Genomic DNA, 19,743 nt, shown 5'->3' with positions numbered 1-19,743 from the left:
CTACATGAACTGTCCATATTTTGTCTCACATACACACTCTACCCTCTGTAGCTATTCTGCCTCTGGCAAAATGAAACGAAATGAAATGAAGAAGAAAGTGTAAGTTTTTGCTACATTGCTACTGCTGATCCAACTTCCAATGATCAGAAGGAAGCCTCACTTTTTTTTCTTCAGAATTTTCTTGGATCATTGTACTGCTGAGAATAGATGAATCATTCATAGTTCATCAGCATATAATATTGCTATTACGGTATACAATGTTCTTCTGGTTCTGCTCATTTCACTTTGCTTCAGTTCAGGTAACTCTTTCCAGTTTTTTCTGAGAGCATCCTGCTTATCATTTCTTACAGCACAATAGTATTCCATCACAATAATACGCAACAACTTGTTCAGCCATTCCGCAATTGATGGACATCTCCTCATGTTCCAATTCTTTGCCACTACTAAAAGAGCTGCTATAAATATTTTTGTACATACAGGGCGGTTTTACTTTTTGTTTTTCATCTCTGCGGGATACAGACCCAGTAGTGGTATTGCTTGGCCAAAGGGTATGCATGATTTTATAGCCCTCTGAACATAGTTCCAAATTGCTCCACAGAATGGCTGAATCAGTATATAACTTCAACAGCGCATTAGTGTCTCATTTTTACCACATCTCTTCCAACATTTCTCATTTTCCTTTTCTGTCACATTATTCTGATAGGTGTGGGGTGGTAGCTCAGAATTATTTTAATTTGCATCTCTCTAATCAATAGTAATTTAGAGCATTGTTTCACATGACTATAGATAGCTTTGATTACTCAGTCTGAAAACTGCCTGTTCATATCTTTTGACCATTTATCAGATGAGAAGTGGCTCTTATTTCTATAAATAGGATTTGGTTCTATATATATTTGAGAAATGAGGTCTTCGTCAGAGAAATTTGTGTAAAATTTTTTCCCATAGTTACACTTACTATGTATTTTCCTCCATCCTACTTCCCCATTGTTTATCCTATTCTCTCTCTTTCACCCTGTCCATTCTCAAAAGTGTTTTGGGAAAACTCACTTTTTGCAAAGCCTCTTCTTCCAGCCTTCGCTTTTTCTCTAGCTGCTTACTGGCCTCTCTCCCAAGCCCTCCACTTGAGCTCAGACACTCCTCTTCAGCATGCTCTGTGGAAGACTTTGCTTTCTCATATTCATTCCGTTGTTGTCTACACAAGAGTCTTGCCTTTTTGAGGGATGCCTCTGTCTCTTGCTATGTGGGAGAAAAAAGTCAATGAAACCCTGCATTAGACATGCTTTCTGCACATTAGGTACCTTGGCTGTGAGAGAGCAGTGAGAAGTGTTGCATAAGGAGAGATGCTTAAACACTTGGCAGGTGTTCACAGAGGTGAGGCAGGACAGGAACAGTAGCAGGAAAGAGGGACTAGTTGTTGTCTTATTCCATGGTGATACGAACCATTTTCTTCTGTTCTCGTTGCCAAAGCTCTTTAATTGCTTTCCGCTGTTTGTCCAATTCATTTTTTCTCCCAAGGAGAGGCTATCAAAAATAAAAATTGCTAGGTTTTGGTTTTTTTTTTAAGTTAATGTGTCCAAGTAAGTAATTTCTGAATTTAAGAGCAATAGGAATTACAAATGCATTTAAGTTTTTACCTGAACAAATTTGTTGGTCTGAAGAGCTGCTGCTGTTTGTTGTGAAAGCTGACTGTTCTCAATGTCATTAGCAAAAGCATTTAAGAATAAAGCCTGGAATGGCATAAATTCCTAAGATTTAAAATAGGAAAGTCAGTTCCAAAGTAGAAATGTGGCTGGTCCCTGCCTCTACCTGGGTGATCACAAAGAAGGAGCTCTGTGAGCCTGTGAAGTGCCATGAGGACCACTGGGCCCATGCCCCTAGCCAGCAATAAATGCGATTCCATGTTGTAAAGACAGTTTATCTAAGCTTCATTCAGAGTATACTCTTTGATGACTGAAATCAGGGTTAATAATGATTATGACAATGATCCTTAAAAAATCAATTATAAAACTAAGGATCAAAATTTGTTTTGGCAGAGAAAAGAGTATTTCATTTTAAAACAAATGTACACCAAAACGCTACTGTCTTTGACCAATAAAGTTATCCTTAATTGGATATTATGCTTCACAATAAAATATTTCATTCAATCAAGGAGAGGCAATTAACAAAACTCTTAAGCTACCAACTCGTTCCCAAACTTCAAAAGACAATTACCTGGAGTCCAATAATGCTTTTAGTTGTCTCTGCCATCTTTGCAATGTTTCTAGCACATTCCAATTCTGGAAGGGAAAAGTTCTAATTAATTGTCATCTTTAAAACAAAAAGCACAGACACTGCTATTTCTTTAAAAAAAATTTACATGAGTCACATGACCAACAAAATGAAAAACTGGACATTTTCTTTCATCTTCGTGGCCTCTAAAAGTTTTCCAAAATAGAAATTATGCACAAGAGATAAAGCTATTTCAGCCATTTCCACAGTCTAGGCTACCAAGGATCCAAACAAGGTAACAATTCAATGAACAGCAAAGGAGGCTAATCTCCAGCTCGCTCAGCACTCCTTCCCTCCACTATCCACCCAGCTCTGAAAGTAGGGCCACAGTAGCCAGTCCACGGGCTAGCAACAGAACTCAACTATACTCACATTCCCACCGATGCCACAGAAAACTACTCAGGCAGAAGAGCAGCTGTACAGTGACAGATCACCATCAGAGAACTGAGGAACTGGGGTAGGATACATGTATGTGCCTGTGAGGCAGGCAACTAAGCCTGAGTAAAAAGGCCAGCATACAGATGGGACCAGTTCTGTTCCTCCTGAAGTTACCTGAGGCAGAGACTGAAGCCAATAAACCATGGATTGTCTAGCATGGAAAGAGACTAAGAAAGCTCTGAGGTCCACACTCCAAAGGGGAAGAGAGTTAGGTGGTGACTTCAATTAACAATCTTGAGCATGGGAAGACATTAATAATAAAAGGGAATATGAATTCCAAATCACCTAAAATAGTAAGACAACGGAAGATGAATCAACACTTCCTGAGGCCTATGGATTCTCAAGAGAACATAAAACCATAGAAGAATGTTCTTGGATGTTTTTTAAAAAAAGAATTCAAAAAAGAATTAAGAATTATAGAAGTAGAATGTATGGCCTACACTACAGAAATAATTGGCAGGCTAGAAAAACTTAAATATACAATGGCAAATATTACCAAAGAAAGAAAAGCAACAATAACTAAGTGTAAATGCAAATACACAGAAGTGATGGACAACTGAGAAGAAGAGAAGCAAAAAGAATAACATTAAAAGAAAATCTGGTATCTTAATTAAAGAGAAATATTGACTTCAAAGACACTGGGATGCAGAAACACAATTTAAGGATTCTAGATCTCCCAGGAGAATACAAGCCAAAAAAACAGAACATTATAATGCAAGAAATAACATAAGTGCTCAGAAATTCTCAACACAGAAAACAAAGTACCAATTGAACTAATCCACAGATCACCTCTAGAAAAAAAATCATTGTGCTATAAACTCCAAAAAACACATAGTAACTAAATTTAACAACTCTACTGATAAAAAAAGAAATTCTGCAAATGACCAAGAGAAAGACCTTCAAATATAAGAGAAAGGAAATTTGAATAACACAAGACTATTATGCATCTACCAGAAATCACAGGAGTGAATGGAATAGTGTTCTGAAGAACAAAGAAGCTCAAGATGTAACAAAAGATGACCTGCCCTGCAAACCTGAGCCTGACGTAAATGAAAAAAGATGCATGCTCAGTGAAAGAGATTTAAAACATTCCTAGAAATTAAATTAGACCTGTAGAAATTATTTGCTTTTCAAACACCTCAAACAGATATACAAAAAAGGTAAACAAATAAAGCAATCAAAGACAACAAAAATAAGACAATAACAAAGAGACAATTAAGAAATTCCTTTCTAAATGTACACAGGAGACAAAGGTGAGAAAGCAGGTGTGAAACAGAAGCAATGGTTGAGAAATAGCCCTAAAACTTCATAGGCATTATAATAAAACTCACAGCACCCTACCTAGAGGTAAATCAACGGCTGGGTTTTCTTTTTTTTTGGGTGGGGGAACTAAATTAAAGAATGGAATGGTGCACAAAATGGGGGAGGAAGGGAAGAAGAAACGGGAATAACAGGAAAATAACTCCTTCGGTGTCTCAGGAAAATGAGAGCGTACAGGAGAATGGATGAGGAAACAAAGACCTGAAAAAGGGGCAAAGGGGGAAATTTTATTTCAGTAGTGGAAGAGGTTATAAGTAATGTATGCTCCATGACAGAACAGAGATTCTATAAAGGAGAATAAGGTACACAGGTGTAACCGGCAGAGATTTAGCACTTACAGAGATCACTCATTCTGCCTTAGAGGAAGGGGAATCAGAGCTCTTGACAAAAATGGACGTGGGAGGGCACGGACCCAGGGAAGACAGTTCAAGGCAAATGGGGTGAAAATGACCATGGAAAAGGGGCAAAGGTTAATGAAGAACTGCTAAATCAGGAACACAGGAAAATTCCTAGATAGGACAATATTCTTATCATCCACTGAAGCTGCTATTTTTTAAAACAAGTCATGTCAATAAAAGAGGGCCAGGAAACAATAATGTAGAAATGTAGAAACAATAATGTAGAAATTGTTTAGAATAAGGAATCCAAAACAGGGATCTTAAAATCTTTAATTCCATGAGGAAGACAGAGACTAACAAAGGAATAAGTATAAGATCCATGAATCAAAGAATAAATGTAGAATAGAAGATAGGAAGGGATGATAAATAATGAAGAGAACAAGGGATAGAATTCCTTTTTCAGAAAAACGTACAAAAAATGAAATTTGTAAAATGAACAAATTGAAAGGTGAGAGAAAATGAGAGATTTTACTTGAGTACCTGAGAGGGGAAAAAATAGAGGAATAACTAGATAAAAGAAAATGGAACTAGTAAGTTAGGCAAAACTCCAATACTAGGAAAAAGAATAACAAATGATGTAGAGGGAGAGAGGCTTAAGGATGATGTAAAGAAAGCCAGTAGGAATAATGTTGTCTTAAAATTGATTCAGGCTAAAATAAGCAAGAGACATAACACTGTGTTTACAGATAAAGAGAGGGAAAAGTGCAAATTTGGAAACAAAAAAGTTATCTGAAACAAATGGAGGAAAACATAATTTTCCTAAATTCTCATAACTTCAAATCTAAATGGATTAAACAACATAATAAAATGAAAAAGAGTAACAGAATGGATAAGAAACCATCACAATCCGTTTCTTAGAAGAAATAAGTTTAAAAAACAAAGACACACAGTATAAAAATGAAGGCCAGAAAAAACTTTACTGTGTTTCACGGGAATCTAACAAAAGCAGGAGTTGCAATCATGCTACCAAAGCAAATCAATCTATAAAGTATATATACTAAGACCATTTCTCTATTTCAACAACAGAAAATACCATTTTTTTACTCACCTCAATAAAACTACTAATATAGAAATCACATTAGTGATGATTCTGTCAGACAAATCATAAATGGTTTAATTCTACAACAACAAAGGTGATTAAATCACCCAAAGGGTCACTTACCCAGGCTAATTTTTTTCTCAATCCACGTAACTAGATCTTTGGCATATTTTGACCACATCTTGGCATATGACAAAGCCAATTCAACTCCATTATCATTTTTGAAAAGCATGCTATCCAGTTCTTTGGGCCACAGAGGTCCTGAAAAAGAAAATACTAAATGAAGAACATATTTAAGTCCTACCAGGAAAGCTGACACCAGGTCTCTAAGCAAGAAGAGCAGCTCAGATGATCTCTACTGAAAGCTAACGCTAACACATCCGACAGGCCTTTAGGACGACTCAAACGTTACAGTTTGGTTGGGTTTGAATTTTATTTCTGTCTTTCTATATTTGTTTTTTTCTTCCTTCTCAAAGAATATCCTTCAAGTCACAAAAGCTACATCAGCCCAGACCAAACCCAGCTTTGGCGTTTCCATTTCCAAATGTAATATGCAAGCTCTACAGCTAGAGACACTTCAGTGTTAGTAAGCAGACATAATTTTGAGCAAGCACGCTAACTGAAAAGGATAAAAGCCAAAAGCATAACATAACAAATACTAATAAGTACCTTGAAGATTATCTTTTTCATGCAGCAATCCCAGCGATTCCAAAGAAATGTTTTCTGAGGACTGGAATGTAAAAACAAACAAACAAAACTATAAATTAGAGTAGAAAAATAAAAGCTACACACAAGAGTTCGGTCCACTCATTTAAAAGACTTTTTTCTGCCTCATTTGCCCTTTTGACACATTTCATTAAAAATCTAATTCTATCTAATAAGTTCAAGGATTTGAAGCTAATGATTCTGAAAGGAATGTTTAAATAATAGGATCTCTTTAGGCGATTCTAGAATACTTACAATAGCAATCTTCTGGAGCTAAGAATAAACAATTTTGTTGTTTAATAAGACTTTCACATTTATCAATCCTGAAACATTAGAGTCAACAAAAAAGTTTATTAAACCACTATTACATGCAAGGCTGGGCTAAGTGATGGAGAGACAAAAGAGAAAAAACACAACAATCTGTGTTCTCAAAGAGCCATGTGAATAATAAAATCATAATTACTAAATAAACTTAAGCTCTTAGTTGTTGTCCTTATTTAGTGGTGTCAGTCGTGTTCAAACCTTTGTGATCACATTTGGGGTTTCCTTGGCATTTTCTTCTCCAGCCCATATTACAGATGAAGAAACTGAGGCAAAAATGGTTAAGTGATTTGCCCAGGCTCCCACTGATACTAAGTCTCTGAGGCCAGTTTTGTATTCAGAAAGAGAAATCTTCCTGACATCAGGCTACACGCTTATCTACAGCAACACATACCTGTCCCAAGCTCTTCGTACAAACCCTAAAACTAATAAGTTAGGAAACAGGAAACAATGTATAGATATTGAGAAACAGCAACCACTCCCCTCCATTTTTATTTTTGTCTTTATAGGCATATAAGAAGCATTTCCCTAAAAACTTAAAAATAACTTCAGCCAGGAATATGTAACATTATCTCCTTTTATATTTTTCCCCAAACTGAAACTTATTTGATAAATTAGCACATAGATAAACATTTTGGGATTTTCCTGTAATCTCTCTTAACCATCTAATGGCTTTCCTGACACAAATTCTGTCAGTATATATTGAAAAGCAACACTTTGAAAACAGAATTGTAAAAAGGAAAAAATATTTTTTGGAAAAATAACCACTAGGTGAAAAACTGTAGATAAATGTTGCTGGGGGGCTGGGGTACTTTCAGGGAAAGGGTGTTCAAAATATTTACTCTGCCCAAATCTAAGGCTATTTCGTTTTTATTTTCTAAATCTCTGTGAGCTTTGGATACTCCTAAGAGAATAAACTGATTTAATTTCTTGTTTTCTAGAGTTAACAGCAAAAATTCCAAGGGAAAATATTATAGGATTAATAAACTGTGAATTACTTGAAAATCTTAAGACTAATTAACCTTTCTGCTTCTACTACCGATCAATCTTTTCAGAAATGGCTACATAACCTTGTATGACAATTGTTTTGTGTAACAAATGAACCAAAGTTTCATTCACATTTTGTACAATTTCAAGAAAGATTTAAAGAAATTCATTGTAGGCAGAATAAATATTGACAGAAGGAAAAAAGGTATTGAGTTCCTTTTCTCCACCAAACAGTGCAAGTGGATAAGAACATAACAAGTTATTAAAATGGTAGGTAGTGGCCAAAGAATAACCAAACAATCAACAAGCATTTATTAAGCCCCCACTTTGTGCCAGACGCTGCTAGGCACCGGAGACACAAAAAATTAAAATACTTCTTACTCACAAGTAGCTTCCATTCAAAAGGTGGGAGGGGACATTTCAATCAAAACAGTGTATGTTAAGTATATGCAGAAGATAAAGAGCCACATAAATATATGTATGTACGTATATAGTTATACAATACAGAGTAGTTAAATTGAAGGTAGTCTGAGAGAGGAAACTAGCTGCTTGGGTGATGAGGAAAGCTTCGGGTAGAAAGTAGCACTAATTAGAAGAACAGAGGGATTGATTCTCTGAGGGATTCTCTTGATTCATGCAGGGGTGGAAAACATGTGGGGGATGGGAGAAAACAGAGAAAAAGCCGTTTGGCTGGGTCACAGAGCTGGGGAGGGTATGTAATATCCAACAAGGCTGAAGAGAGATGAAGGGGCTTTAAATACTAAACAAAGGAGTTGATATTTGACCCTAGAGGCAACTGGGAGCTACTAGAGTTGACTGAGCAGGGGAGTTACACTTGAAGAAAATTACTTTGGTAACAGTGTGTAGAATGGACTTTAGTGGGAAGATAATTGAGGCTGGAAGACCAATCAGGTTGTTTCAGTAGCTAGGCAAGAGGTGCTAAGGGCCTGAACTAAGGTGCAGGCTGTGAGTAAAAAGGTAGCACTTGATGGAAAAATGTTGTGAAGGTAGATTTAAAAGATCTGGTAATGGACTGAATGTGGGGGGGCCTTTAACAGAAATAGTAAAGTCTGGAAGAAGAAAAGGCTGGGGAAAGACAATTCCATTCTGGTAACATTAAGTATGAGATGTCTAGGGGACATCCAGTCTGAAACACTCAATTGGCAAATGGTGTGTGAGACTGAAGCGCAGAGGAAAGCCTGGCACTGGTATAGATGTGGGAATCATGCTCATGGATACAAGGGAGCTGATAAAGTTATTGGGGTAGGAGGGGAGGTGGGAAGTGAGGTTGAGAGGGTAAGGGCATGAGAACAACTGGAAGAGTGAGGAGGAGAAATGAGAGAGAAGAGGACCTTGGGCGGAGCCTTGGGAGAACACTCATAGTAACACTGTGTGATATGGATGACTGAAGGAGACTGAGAGGGAGTCACCAGACAGAGAGGAGAAAAACCAAAGAGAACAGGGTAGTAAAAACCCAGAAAGAAGAGAGAGAGAGAAAGAGTGGTCAGAAGTGCCACATGAAGCAGACAGGTGAAGAAGGAGGAGGACTGAGAAAAAAAGATCATTTGATTTGGCAAATGAAAAATCTGGAGAGAAGTTTCAATTGAGGGATGAGGTCAGAGGCCAGATTCCAAAAGGCCGAGGAGTGAATCCCAAAAGAGGAAGAGAAGCAGCGAATGTTTCCAACTTAAAAGATTTAACTTTTCTATGGGAACCATTGAGGACGTGCAAAACCAACTGGACCGTTTAATTTCACGCTAATTCTCAATCAATCATATTCCTTAATTAGTTGAATAACACCATTACACCAGTAACATTTTCTCAAAATTCAATACACATGGAAAATAATTCTCCATTCAATCAAGACTAAATATTATTTGTACAACTAAGGCAATGAGGTTTTCTATGATATATTCTAGACCTCAAAGCAATGACCTTTTCAGTTTTGTTCCTTTATTCTTGACTCATCCCCATCATTAACAAAAAAAGCTCAAAGTCACAAATCTTGATTTGTGGATGAATGAATGATTTTGCTTTTTGGTAAAATTTTTACTCATTTTAAACAAACACAAAATGAGAAAAGAAAAAGATGACTATTTCTACGTACATAGCAGATCATAAGAGAGGATTCAATAGAAAACAAGAAATTTCCATTTCAAGAAAAACTATATAATAAATTTTAGACATTGTTTTCAAAGCTACCCAGCTTTTCTTTGCTTCTTTCTAGGTTTTCTTTTGTTCTCTGCTGTGCACTTGAACTTTTTTCTCCCTTCCTCCCCCCACAAAGAAGGCTATAATTAAAGGCAGATATATATATATAGATATATATATATATATAGATATATATATACACACACACACATATATACATATATATGTATGTGTACATATATATATACACATACACACACAAATGTACATATATATTTGTGCATATATGAGTGACATTTTCCTAAAAGGACATTTTAACTCGTTTTGGTTATGCTGATTCTTCAGCATAAACATAAGCCATGGTTATTTCTAATTGAGAGTGAAGGCGTCACTTCAAATTGGTCTAGCTGCCTAAAACACATCCTGACCTCCCCAACCTAAGCAAACAACAGGCCATTCTCACACATAATTCAAGGTGGAGACAATATTAATTTAGTGCTAACTTAAATGCTGAGTTGATACCCTCCACATTTCACAGAACCACAAAACTACTGCAGGGTTCAAGGAGACCTAAGATCGGGAAACCTTAAAGTATTATTTATATAAAAGTGGTCAATGAGCTAGCATTCCTCCTATTTATAGTTAGGTGTGTGAATTGGCACATATTTTCTACAGTTGGAAGGATAGATTTTCCTTCTTTTCTCAAAAAGAAATCAGAAGCACAAAGTTGAAAGGCATAACTAGGAGATAACATCTCCCCTAAACTAAGCTTCAACAAGGCCCAAGGCTATGGCCTGACTTAAGAACAAGGAAAGAAAAAGCACCCATGAATATATCCTTAATTTAAAACCAGCACCTGAAAAGTTAAATTTCTACTTTTGGACACAGAAAGCTCTGTTAATCACAATAGTTTTTCTAGTATTAGAATTTACAAATGTTTTAGGATCTGGACTTGTGATTTCATCTATGTAAAGAAGTCCAGGTGAAGAAACTCCTCTATCAATGCAGATCTTAACGACAGTTCTGCAACTCAGTCCTAAGAGAATGAGTTTGCTAGGGGGTACAGAGAGAGATTCATTAATCTGCTGAAGGTCACAAAGCCAGTCTTTATGTCAGAGGAAGCACCTGAACCCAAATCTTCCAGCCACTGAAGTCAGCTCTCTATCCACTGCACCACAATGTCTCTTATCAAATACTTATGTAGAGGTTCTGAAGCAAGTTAAGGCGCAGATGATATTTTTAGTTGGTTTTTTAAAAGATCTTTTAGAGCATAGATATTTCCTGTTACTTATCTTATCCTTCTGCTATCTGCATTATTATTATGTTGCTAAGGAGATCTAATAAGAAGAGAATTTAACTCAATCAAGAGAATTTGATTTCCACTAACTGTCACCTGTAAATCTAAATTCCCTGGCTATTATTTCCCTAGTAAAAGATGGGGATAGCATGTAGCCCTGTCATCAAATGGCAGGAAAAAATATAAAGTGGACAACAAGCAACTCTGAAAACAAAAGGAGGTCACAGGAAAAGGGAAAAGTCAAAGGAAAGCACAGGTGGTCCTACTACTGCTCTAATCCCATGCATACCACATTTCTACTTTATAGTCCTTTCCATATGAAGTTGACTATGCTTTATTCTCAACTGAGGCACCAAATATGAAGACTGCAGCATGCATATAATCTCTCAAATATTAGGAAAGAAAAGTAAAAAAAAAAGAAACAGTAAAGTTGCATCATTTTTTCATATAAAAAGGAAAATGATGAAAAAAGAAACTCTTCACTCTCTCAAAAACTGAGTGGAAGCGTAAGAAGAATGCTTCAAATAGAAGAGGAAAGTTACATAAAGCATCAACTGAGCCCTGCCAACTAATAGGGCATCTCTAAGCAGTAGGTCCTGTGGAGATGATTTATTACAATGAGCACACTGCTAAAGAATGTCAGAACACCAACCTATTATTTTATCATCACTCAAACTCCGTTCACCACTGTGACTCAGTGATCTCTATCCTGCAATACAAGATCACTGGAAAATTAACTCTTCACATTCAATAGCTGAGACCAGGGGTTGGCAAGGCCTGAGAGCCACCCTCACACCTTTTTCTGTATGGCCTGTGGGCTAAGAATGGTTTTTACATTTTCAAATACAGCATTATTTTAAAACATAAAGACCATTCTTAACTTGGCAGCTGTACAAAAACAGGTCCCATGGACCATAAACTATGATAAATGCACACATTTCTAGAACACAGCCCCCAAACTTGTAACAACTGCGGCTTGGAATTGGTAAAGCCAAGTCACAAATTGGTGAAAGTTAATCCTCATTTCCTTTTGTATCATTGCTATATTCAAATTTAGGGCAGCTAGGTGGTGCAGGATGGAGGACAGGGCTTGGAGTCAGGAAGACCTGAGTTCAAAAGCTTCAAACATTTGCTAGCATGTGACCCTGGTCAAGTCACTTAACCTTGTTTGCCTCAGTTTCCTCTTCTGTAAAGTGAGCAGAAGGAAACTGCAAACCACTGAAGTATCTTTGCCAAGAAAACCCCAAATGGGATCATGAAGCATCAGACATAACTGAAACAACTGAACAACAATATTCAAATATGATCTGAAATACAGAGATTTCTGTAGTCTTCTCATTATAAACTGTACTACTTAAATTTTGTATATAGTTACATAGTGATGAAATGAAAATCTTTTTTTACGAAAACAGCTATAAAAATGCTCTTAGCTGTTACGTTTAAATTAAATTCACATTACATTTCAGAATGTATTTCAGATCTCAAGTTTCTAGTTTTGAAACATACTTATTAGTTTCCTTTTAAAATTCTACACAGGAAATCTCTCGTAAGTGTTTCAGCTGGGAGCCAATAATCTACAGCCATTTTTTTTTTTTACAAATTGGGAAATAGGATCCCCTCCCTCCTATCCCAAGCAATGGTCAAAGTGGAGTTTTGGGGAGAATCCCATTGATGGCAGCTGAAGAGCTCTTAAGAACAGTTTGATAATGGCAGAGACAATCTGTATGACATTTGAACAGGCTGAGACATTCTTAGCTTTATGCCTTTTGAATTGAACTGAAGAGGTCAAACAGCTACTACATCTTAGGCGGAGTGTCAGACACTGAGGAAACACAGATGGAAAATATTCAAGAGGAATCTGAATTCTATATCTTAAAATCTCAAAGCCTCTAGGATCTTCTATAATGCCAAAAATTACTTTTGATAGCAAGGTGATTGAGTTTGGTATGAACATATGTGAGAATTACTATTTTAAAAAGTATGGAAAGACTGTTTGAAGCTGTTTATAATTCAATAATATGTATGAGAGCCTATAAAAGTATTCATTATATGTCCTCATTCTAATTAAAATTATAATTACTGAAACTGATCATAAAGCATAGTCATTGAACCTAATCCTATGTATACTTGCTTTAACCATTTTAGTGACTTCAGTAAATAAGGACCATAAAAGAGTTGAATTATGATGAGATGGGCCAGATGAAGAGGTCAAGAAATTATTATACAGAAATGTTTGCTAAACTTAAATCTCTGTCCACAGTTAAACTCAGCTTACTTGACTTTTCTGAGACACATGAAGTTCCAATGATGAACCACAGTCTACATCTCCCATAAGGAAGTCTGAAACACTGTCACGAGAAGAAAAAGACAAAAGTTATGACAGAAGTTCGTTCATGTAACAAATCACTCAAAAGTGTTTATTTTTTTAAAAATTAATAAAATATTATTAATGATTCCCTACCCCTATCCCCTCCAAGAGAGTGCAAGCAGCACAACATGGTGGAAACAACACTGGACCTGGAGTCAGAGGGCCTGGCTTCATACCTGAGGTCTGCTGCTTACTATCTTTGTGGATTTGGGTTAAGTTATTTTGTCTCTTTGAGACTCAGGTCCCTCAGCTGTAAAACAGGTGGATTAAATTAAATGACCTCCAAAGTACCTTCCAAGTTCTAAATCCCATAAAATGGTCCAGTACCATATAAAGCCCTGGAGTATATATACCAAAACTTGGGAGGAAAGCATTTGTCTCTAATGAACTTTACCTTCCTAGAAGTTCTAAGCCTGACAACAAAGTAGTACAGGATATAGATGCACAAAATCTGTAATGTTATTTAATCCCTAATTTAGTCATACAGTTTTTTGAGCACTGAAACAAACAATACTCCCACTCTGCCCTGGGCCTAAATTCTCCTAAACGACAAGGTTTTACTTACACGTTACCAAAGGTGAATGCCAATGTTTCAATAGAAGAAAATATTTCACTGAAAAGATGTCTCTTATTTTCTTCATTAATGTTGTTGAAGTCCACAGCTATGAAGGATACATTAAATAAGTGGAAAATTCTTATGAGTCTTGTATACAGAAGTAGCTTATTTAATTTTTAGCTCATCACTGAATGACTTCACAAAATGTCATGAGATGAAGATATAAGAACTTTGCCTGCACGATATGAGACTATCACTTCTTCAGAACATCAGGCCACACAGAAGTGGCGAAGTACTGCAAATTTGTGGGACACATTAAGCCATCAACAGATAAATCTCACGGATAATTCTGCCATGTGACAACAATCCAATCCTGGAAACACAGAGCAGAGGTCACAGTAGAATTCTGCAACCAACACAGGAACTGTTTTGTGCTATTTCTTCTTATTCACTGCTCTCTTTCAAGTCATGCTCTTCAAACAGCCAGACTATGATGTGGAATGTGACATGCCATGGGAAAAAGGGTTTTGTATCTGGCTCTTATTAAAGTTATTATCATAGGCATGCTGAATTTTTACACATGTGTATACATGGATATAGCTATGCACACATATGCATGTAGACATTAGCGTTTTTTTCCCAAATGACTAACTCAATTATTTCTCTGTTAAAGAAATTTATATGCACATATCTGTGCACACACACTAAACATATATTCATATATGTGTGTGTGTGTATACATACATCAGTTTAGTCTTAAAAAATTTTCTGTCATCTCAGCATCACAACAATGATATAACATAAGGTCACATATGCAATAAACCCAATAACGCATGCTAAACATATCTATCTATCTATAATCCTCAGTTATTCAAAGTTAAATGATTTCTTCCAGGCCTGTGTCTTTAGATTGATGTTAATGCATATATTTACCCTTGTTAAGAATATATCTCAATGCATATTATGAAGTTTGGTTAATCAAATACCTTCCTCCAGACACTTCTTTTTAAACTCAGGGGAACAAAAACAAACAGAATTTTAAAACTGAATTTGAGACTACAATCCATTTAGTATTACATATATAAGTATGTATGTGTATGTTTGCATGTGTGTATATGTATCTATATATGTGAAACCTACCATTACTATCACTTATAAGCAAATGCAGCAGGGGCAGCCATATTTTTAACAGCACATTCCCCCTTTTACCCACCATTTAGTTTTGCCCTATATAATTAAATTATGCAATTAAACTTTTAAACATGGTTAAGCATCAGCTACAAAAATCCACAAGTGTTATGAACACACTTACTTACTATTAATATATACATATGCATCTAAGTATGGAACTCCTAAGCATAAATTCAGAAATGTCAAAGTCTGTCAATACATTTCTCTAACATTTTATTTAATCTTCTTAGTTTACCAGCTATTAAGAGGATTAAATCAGAGACAAGGTAACCAAATCTGACAACATACAACATACCGCTCAAGTATAACTCACCATAACATATATTGTATATCCACTAGCCAAACACCTTTGGAAATGCTACAAATTGTGAAATCCTGCACTAACGAGAAGGGACTTGTGGCTAAAAACATAAAGCCTCCCCCCAAAGATGTTATGCTCTGAAACTGCTTTCTAATTCCAAAGTGACTTGTTACTTTGTGTGAGGCCACTAAATATTTTAAAAGGCTGCAGAAATCGTTCCCTTTCAGATACACCCAGTGAGTCAAAAGAGCAGCACGATGACCCCAAGAAGGAAGACAACCATAGGGTGAAATAAATGTAAACAGCTGTTATACCCAAAGATACAAAGGATCTATCTACAAAGTGGCCTGGAAGAAATGGCTTTCTTCACGACTGCTTCTGGAATGTGGGCATCAATCCTAAACGTGCACTCTCTTTCCCCAGGACATCCTGACAACATACAATAGCCGCTAACAACAATGAACCATCGTTGCTATTTCTAAGCATGGAAATTTTGCTATCTACAGACAGAAATTACCCCATCAAAATGAAGTTTAATGGCATTTGTAAATAACTTATTGAAAACAATTATATAGTTACTAGGTAAAATTTTAACATTTACACCATAGCTGTTACATTCACCTATTGTAAACCAGCTTTGGTCTTCCCATGTTCCAGACCAAGCTATCAAATAACTAAACAAATACATATCTAAATGTTCATAAGATAAAAAAGCAAATTCATTAATTTCTTCTACTTCTATTCATAAGGATAGTACTTAAAATTATCTTCTGCCTTTTATTATGGTAACCAACACTTACCTTCTAAATATTACCTTGCATTGATTTTCCAGACATCTACCTACACCTATACATTCTCTCCTTCAGGGCTTAATAATCTCCTTAAGGGAAGAGATGATTTCTCTTTTGTCTTTTACCCCTAGTGTCTAGGAAACGTCCAGATCCAGTTAATACTTTTATTTATTGAGATCTGAATTGAAGGGATAGGGTCTCATTCAAGCAAATGCATGCTTTGCAATCAAACAAGCATTTAATAAAACAGAAAAAATAAAACAGAATTCCAAATAGTGAAAGTATACTCATTTTTCTTCTTAACCATAGATATTAGCTTCACATATGTGCATGAGAGCTCCTAAAAATAACTGTCCATATTTTTGATAAACCAGGAAGCCACTAACAATGTTAGTCAATAAGAGGTTAAACTGCTCATTACATATATTCTATTTATAGGCAAATCCTATAATACAAAGTAGGACAGCACAAAGCTGACATTACCAGTGCCCTAATAATACTCTTTCAAACCACATAAGGTAATCTCAATAAATGTTGAAAGTTGCTTTAGCATTAAACAAGAATTTAAGATTCTACTCCCCCCCCCCATCTTATCTGTCTTAAGTACCCAGAATCAATTCCCTAGCTGATGTATACTACTATATACAGTGGCTTCCTGCTTCATTAACAACATCTGTAACGCATAATGTATAATTAAAAATTCTAAAGGGTTTAATTCATTGTCATTAAAAGAACATCTTTTCCAATAAAAAATATTGTATAGCCAAACAAATTCACATGCAATTTTAAAATGCTTAATGCATCTCTGCCTCAAGTTTTTCACCACTCCAATCCATCCTAAATTCTGTTGACAAAGTAATTTTTCTTAAGTGTAATGGTTCAGATTCCCCAGGGGCTTCCTTTTGCCTCTAGGATCAAATATCAGTTCTCCCTTCACTCTAAGGTGCACACATGATGTCTCCCTGCTGGCTCTGTACCTCCTCACTAGACATCCCCCATGTCTGGAATAAGCTCTTTACTTCTGCCTCTTTCTTTCTTTTTTTTTTTCTGCCTCTTTTTTTTTTCCCTGCTTCTTTCTTTAAGAGGCTGTTCAAGCCCCATCTTCTGAAGGAAGCTTTTTCTGATTCCACCCAACTGCCAGTGCCCTCCCTTCAAATTATTTTGTGTACATTTCGATTTATTCACTTTCTACTTAGGCTGCATATGTTCTTGGGGTATATATCTCCTGTAGTCACCTCCTTCCAAGATGGGATTGTTTTATTTTATTTGTATCTCCACTGGTATACAGTAGGGGCTTAAGAAATGTGCTCTGATTGTAAGCTGATTTTTATTTTTTGTTTCCATGCAAAGAAGCTTAAATTATACGAGCAAAGTCCTCCGTTTTACTTCATTTCAGGCAGATACTTTTAGTATTTAAGAATAAACATTAGGGATATTAGACATTTAGTATCACTGGCAGTTTTCTTATAAGGTATATGATCTTCTGAGAATATTATTACTTTTATTATAAAACAAAAAAAAGAGCACATTTTCAGATTTCCCAGACCATAATGAGTCTCTTACCTTTCACTTTTGCAAAAACTACTCCTGCGGCACTAAGAATATCAGCTGAGTTGAGGATTTGGTGTTTTTTTATTATAGCCTTTAGAATTCTCAGCAGCTCTCCAAGACGTTCATGAACGACATCATGCAGACAAGCTTGACTTTCTGAAAAAGAAATATATCTGCTATAATAATAAGAAAAAAAAACTGAATAAAAACATGGTACTTTTTTCTGAAGTTTAAATTACATACATTAAATGAACAAAGCTATTTGCATGCACTTTAAAGATGAAACTTTGGTCTCTTGAAAAATCATTTCCATTTTAATTTACTGCTGCAATGAAATATAATCTATCCTCTACTGAAATACAGATCCAATGCCTCAATGTGGCAGGAAGGTATACTACATAGATTGTCCAAAAGTCTTAGTGCAGTTTTAATAGGGTTATGGTATCCAGCACAAAGGAGCATAAGCTCTAGCTGATATCCTAGGAGGTGGAAAGCTTCAAAAAGCAGGGGCCAAGAGAAAAGTCCACAGACTTAATGAAGGGACCTTATGGACAACTAGTCCTTTTAATTTATATAAAAATTCCTAAATCACAGTAAGTGGTCATTTATCCTTTTGTCTTTTTTGAAAGCCCTCTGGTTAGAGGAAATCCATTACTTCTAGAGAGCCCCTTTCCACTCAGAGAAAAGCTCATTGTTAGAAAGTTTTTCATTATTTAAACAAAACAAAAACTCAATTTTGCTCTTTTAACTGTCATTCCCTGTTCTTAGTTCTGCTCTATCTGGTCATGACAGTCCCTCAAACATGTGGAAGCAGTTAGTGTACACTTTTCCTAGCCTATATTTTTCCTGGTCTCATATCCCATATCCTTTGGCTGATCATTCTAACCTAGTCCAGCTGAATACTGCTTTTATAATCTAGCACATTACCCATCCCTCCCTGGTCTGTATCATCTGCAGATCTGATCAGTATGTCACGTTCATAGTCATCCAAACATTTGCACAGTGCCTGGGGCACCTTAGGCGCTTAATAAATGTTAATTGTTGATTAATGGGCAGAAGTATTAAATGCTACAGGGTGAGAGAAAAAAACCCCAAAACTTGAGTTGAGAGTGGGCTCATGTACCTTCTGTGACCCCTGCTTATCTCTGTCATTTTGAGTCAACAACTTTGGCTATTTTGCGGCTATGTTCTTTCCATTTACACGGCTGTAGTCACTGTATACACTGTTTTCTTGGCTCTTCCTTTCCATCAGTTCATGCCTTTCCTTGCTTCTTTAGATTTGTCGTATTTGTCCTTTCTTACAGCACAGTAATATTCCACTTCATTCATATACCACACTATTTAGTCATTCCCCAGGTTTTGACTCCAGTTCTTTAACGTGTTGTTTTGGATACTGTGGCTATAACATAGCCAAACATACAAATGTATACATATGTATAGAATATTGACATTTTAGTCACTTTATTTGCACAATTCCAAAATGGCTGTACTAATTCATGGTTCTACCAGCAATGCACTAGACTAGTATACCTTATCAGTTTGCCTTGACGTTATTTCATACGTTTTGGATACCTTCAGTTCAACCAGCTGTGAATCCACTAACTTTACCTAGCTTGAAAGTTTTAATCCTCTCCAAAAGGATAGCATTAGGACTCTACTAAAATCAATATACGAGAGATAACCTAACTCTGACCTAACAGTGTAGTAACCTTACTACACAAAAAGCCATTTTGACAGGACACATTCTTAATGCCTACAGGCTGGCCCACCACTTCAATTTCTAAATGATCAGAAACCACTTGTTCAATGATGTAATTTTAGAATTTTGCATGAGATTCGTGTTAAATTTGTTCAATGAATAATTTCTGAAGTCCATCTTCTTTCTTCCCCTTTGCTAATTAGGACATTTCCTTAGTTCTGGTCTTCTAGCACCTCTCCCAATGGCCATGATTCTTTAAAGATTAGTAACAGTGGCATGACAGATACATATGCATGTTTTAAAATGCCTTGTCAAATAATTTGCCTGAGCTTGGAGTCCTGAGTCCATATATAATGATAATC

The 19,743-nt window shown here is 36.1% G+C and overlaps 1 protein-coding gene across 1 annotated transcript in view; it reads right to left on the bottom strand.

The window, feature by feature from the left end:
• The window catches only part of LOC118856332 (rho GTPase-activating protein 29-like), a 72,161-nt gene that overhangs the window by 27,350 nt on the left and 25,068 nt on the right, over positions 1-19,743 (bottom strand). Inside the window, exons 3-11 of the mRNA XM_036766592.1 lie at positions 17,695-17,838; positions 13,858-13,954; positions 13,200-13,272; positions 6,133-6,193; positions 5,587-5,724; positions 2,212-2,276; positions 1,635-1,745; positions 1,441-1,521; positions 1,048-1,236 (exon numbers count right to left, since the gene is read on the bottom strand). Coding sequence (XP_036622487.1) covers positions 1,048-1,236; positions 1,441-1,521; positions 1,635-1,745; positions 2,212-2,276; positions 5,587-5,724; positions 6,133-6,193; positions 13,200-13,272; positions 13,858-13,954; positions 17,695-17,838 — 959 coding nt within the window. The remainder of the gene's footprint in view (positions 1-1,047; positions 1,237-1,440; positions 1,522-1,634; positions 1,746-2,211; positions 2,277-5,586; positions 5,725-6,132; positions 6,194-13,199; positions 13,273-13,857; positions 13,955-17,694; positions 17,839-19,743) is intronic.

The sequence above is a fragment of the Trichosurus vulpecula genome, chromosome 7, assembly GCF_011100635.1.
Source record: "Trichosurus vulpecula isolate mTriVul1 chromosome 7, mTriVul1.pri, whole genome shotgun sequence".
Lineage (NCBI taxonomy): Eukaryota > Metazoa > Chordata > Mammalia > Diprotodontia > Phalangeridae > Trichosurus > Trichosurus vulpecula.
This window is presented reverse-complemented; position numbering and strand designations above follow the sequence as displayed.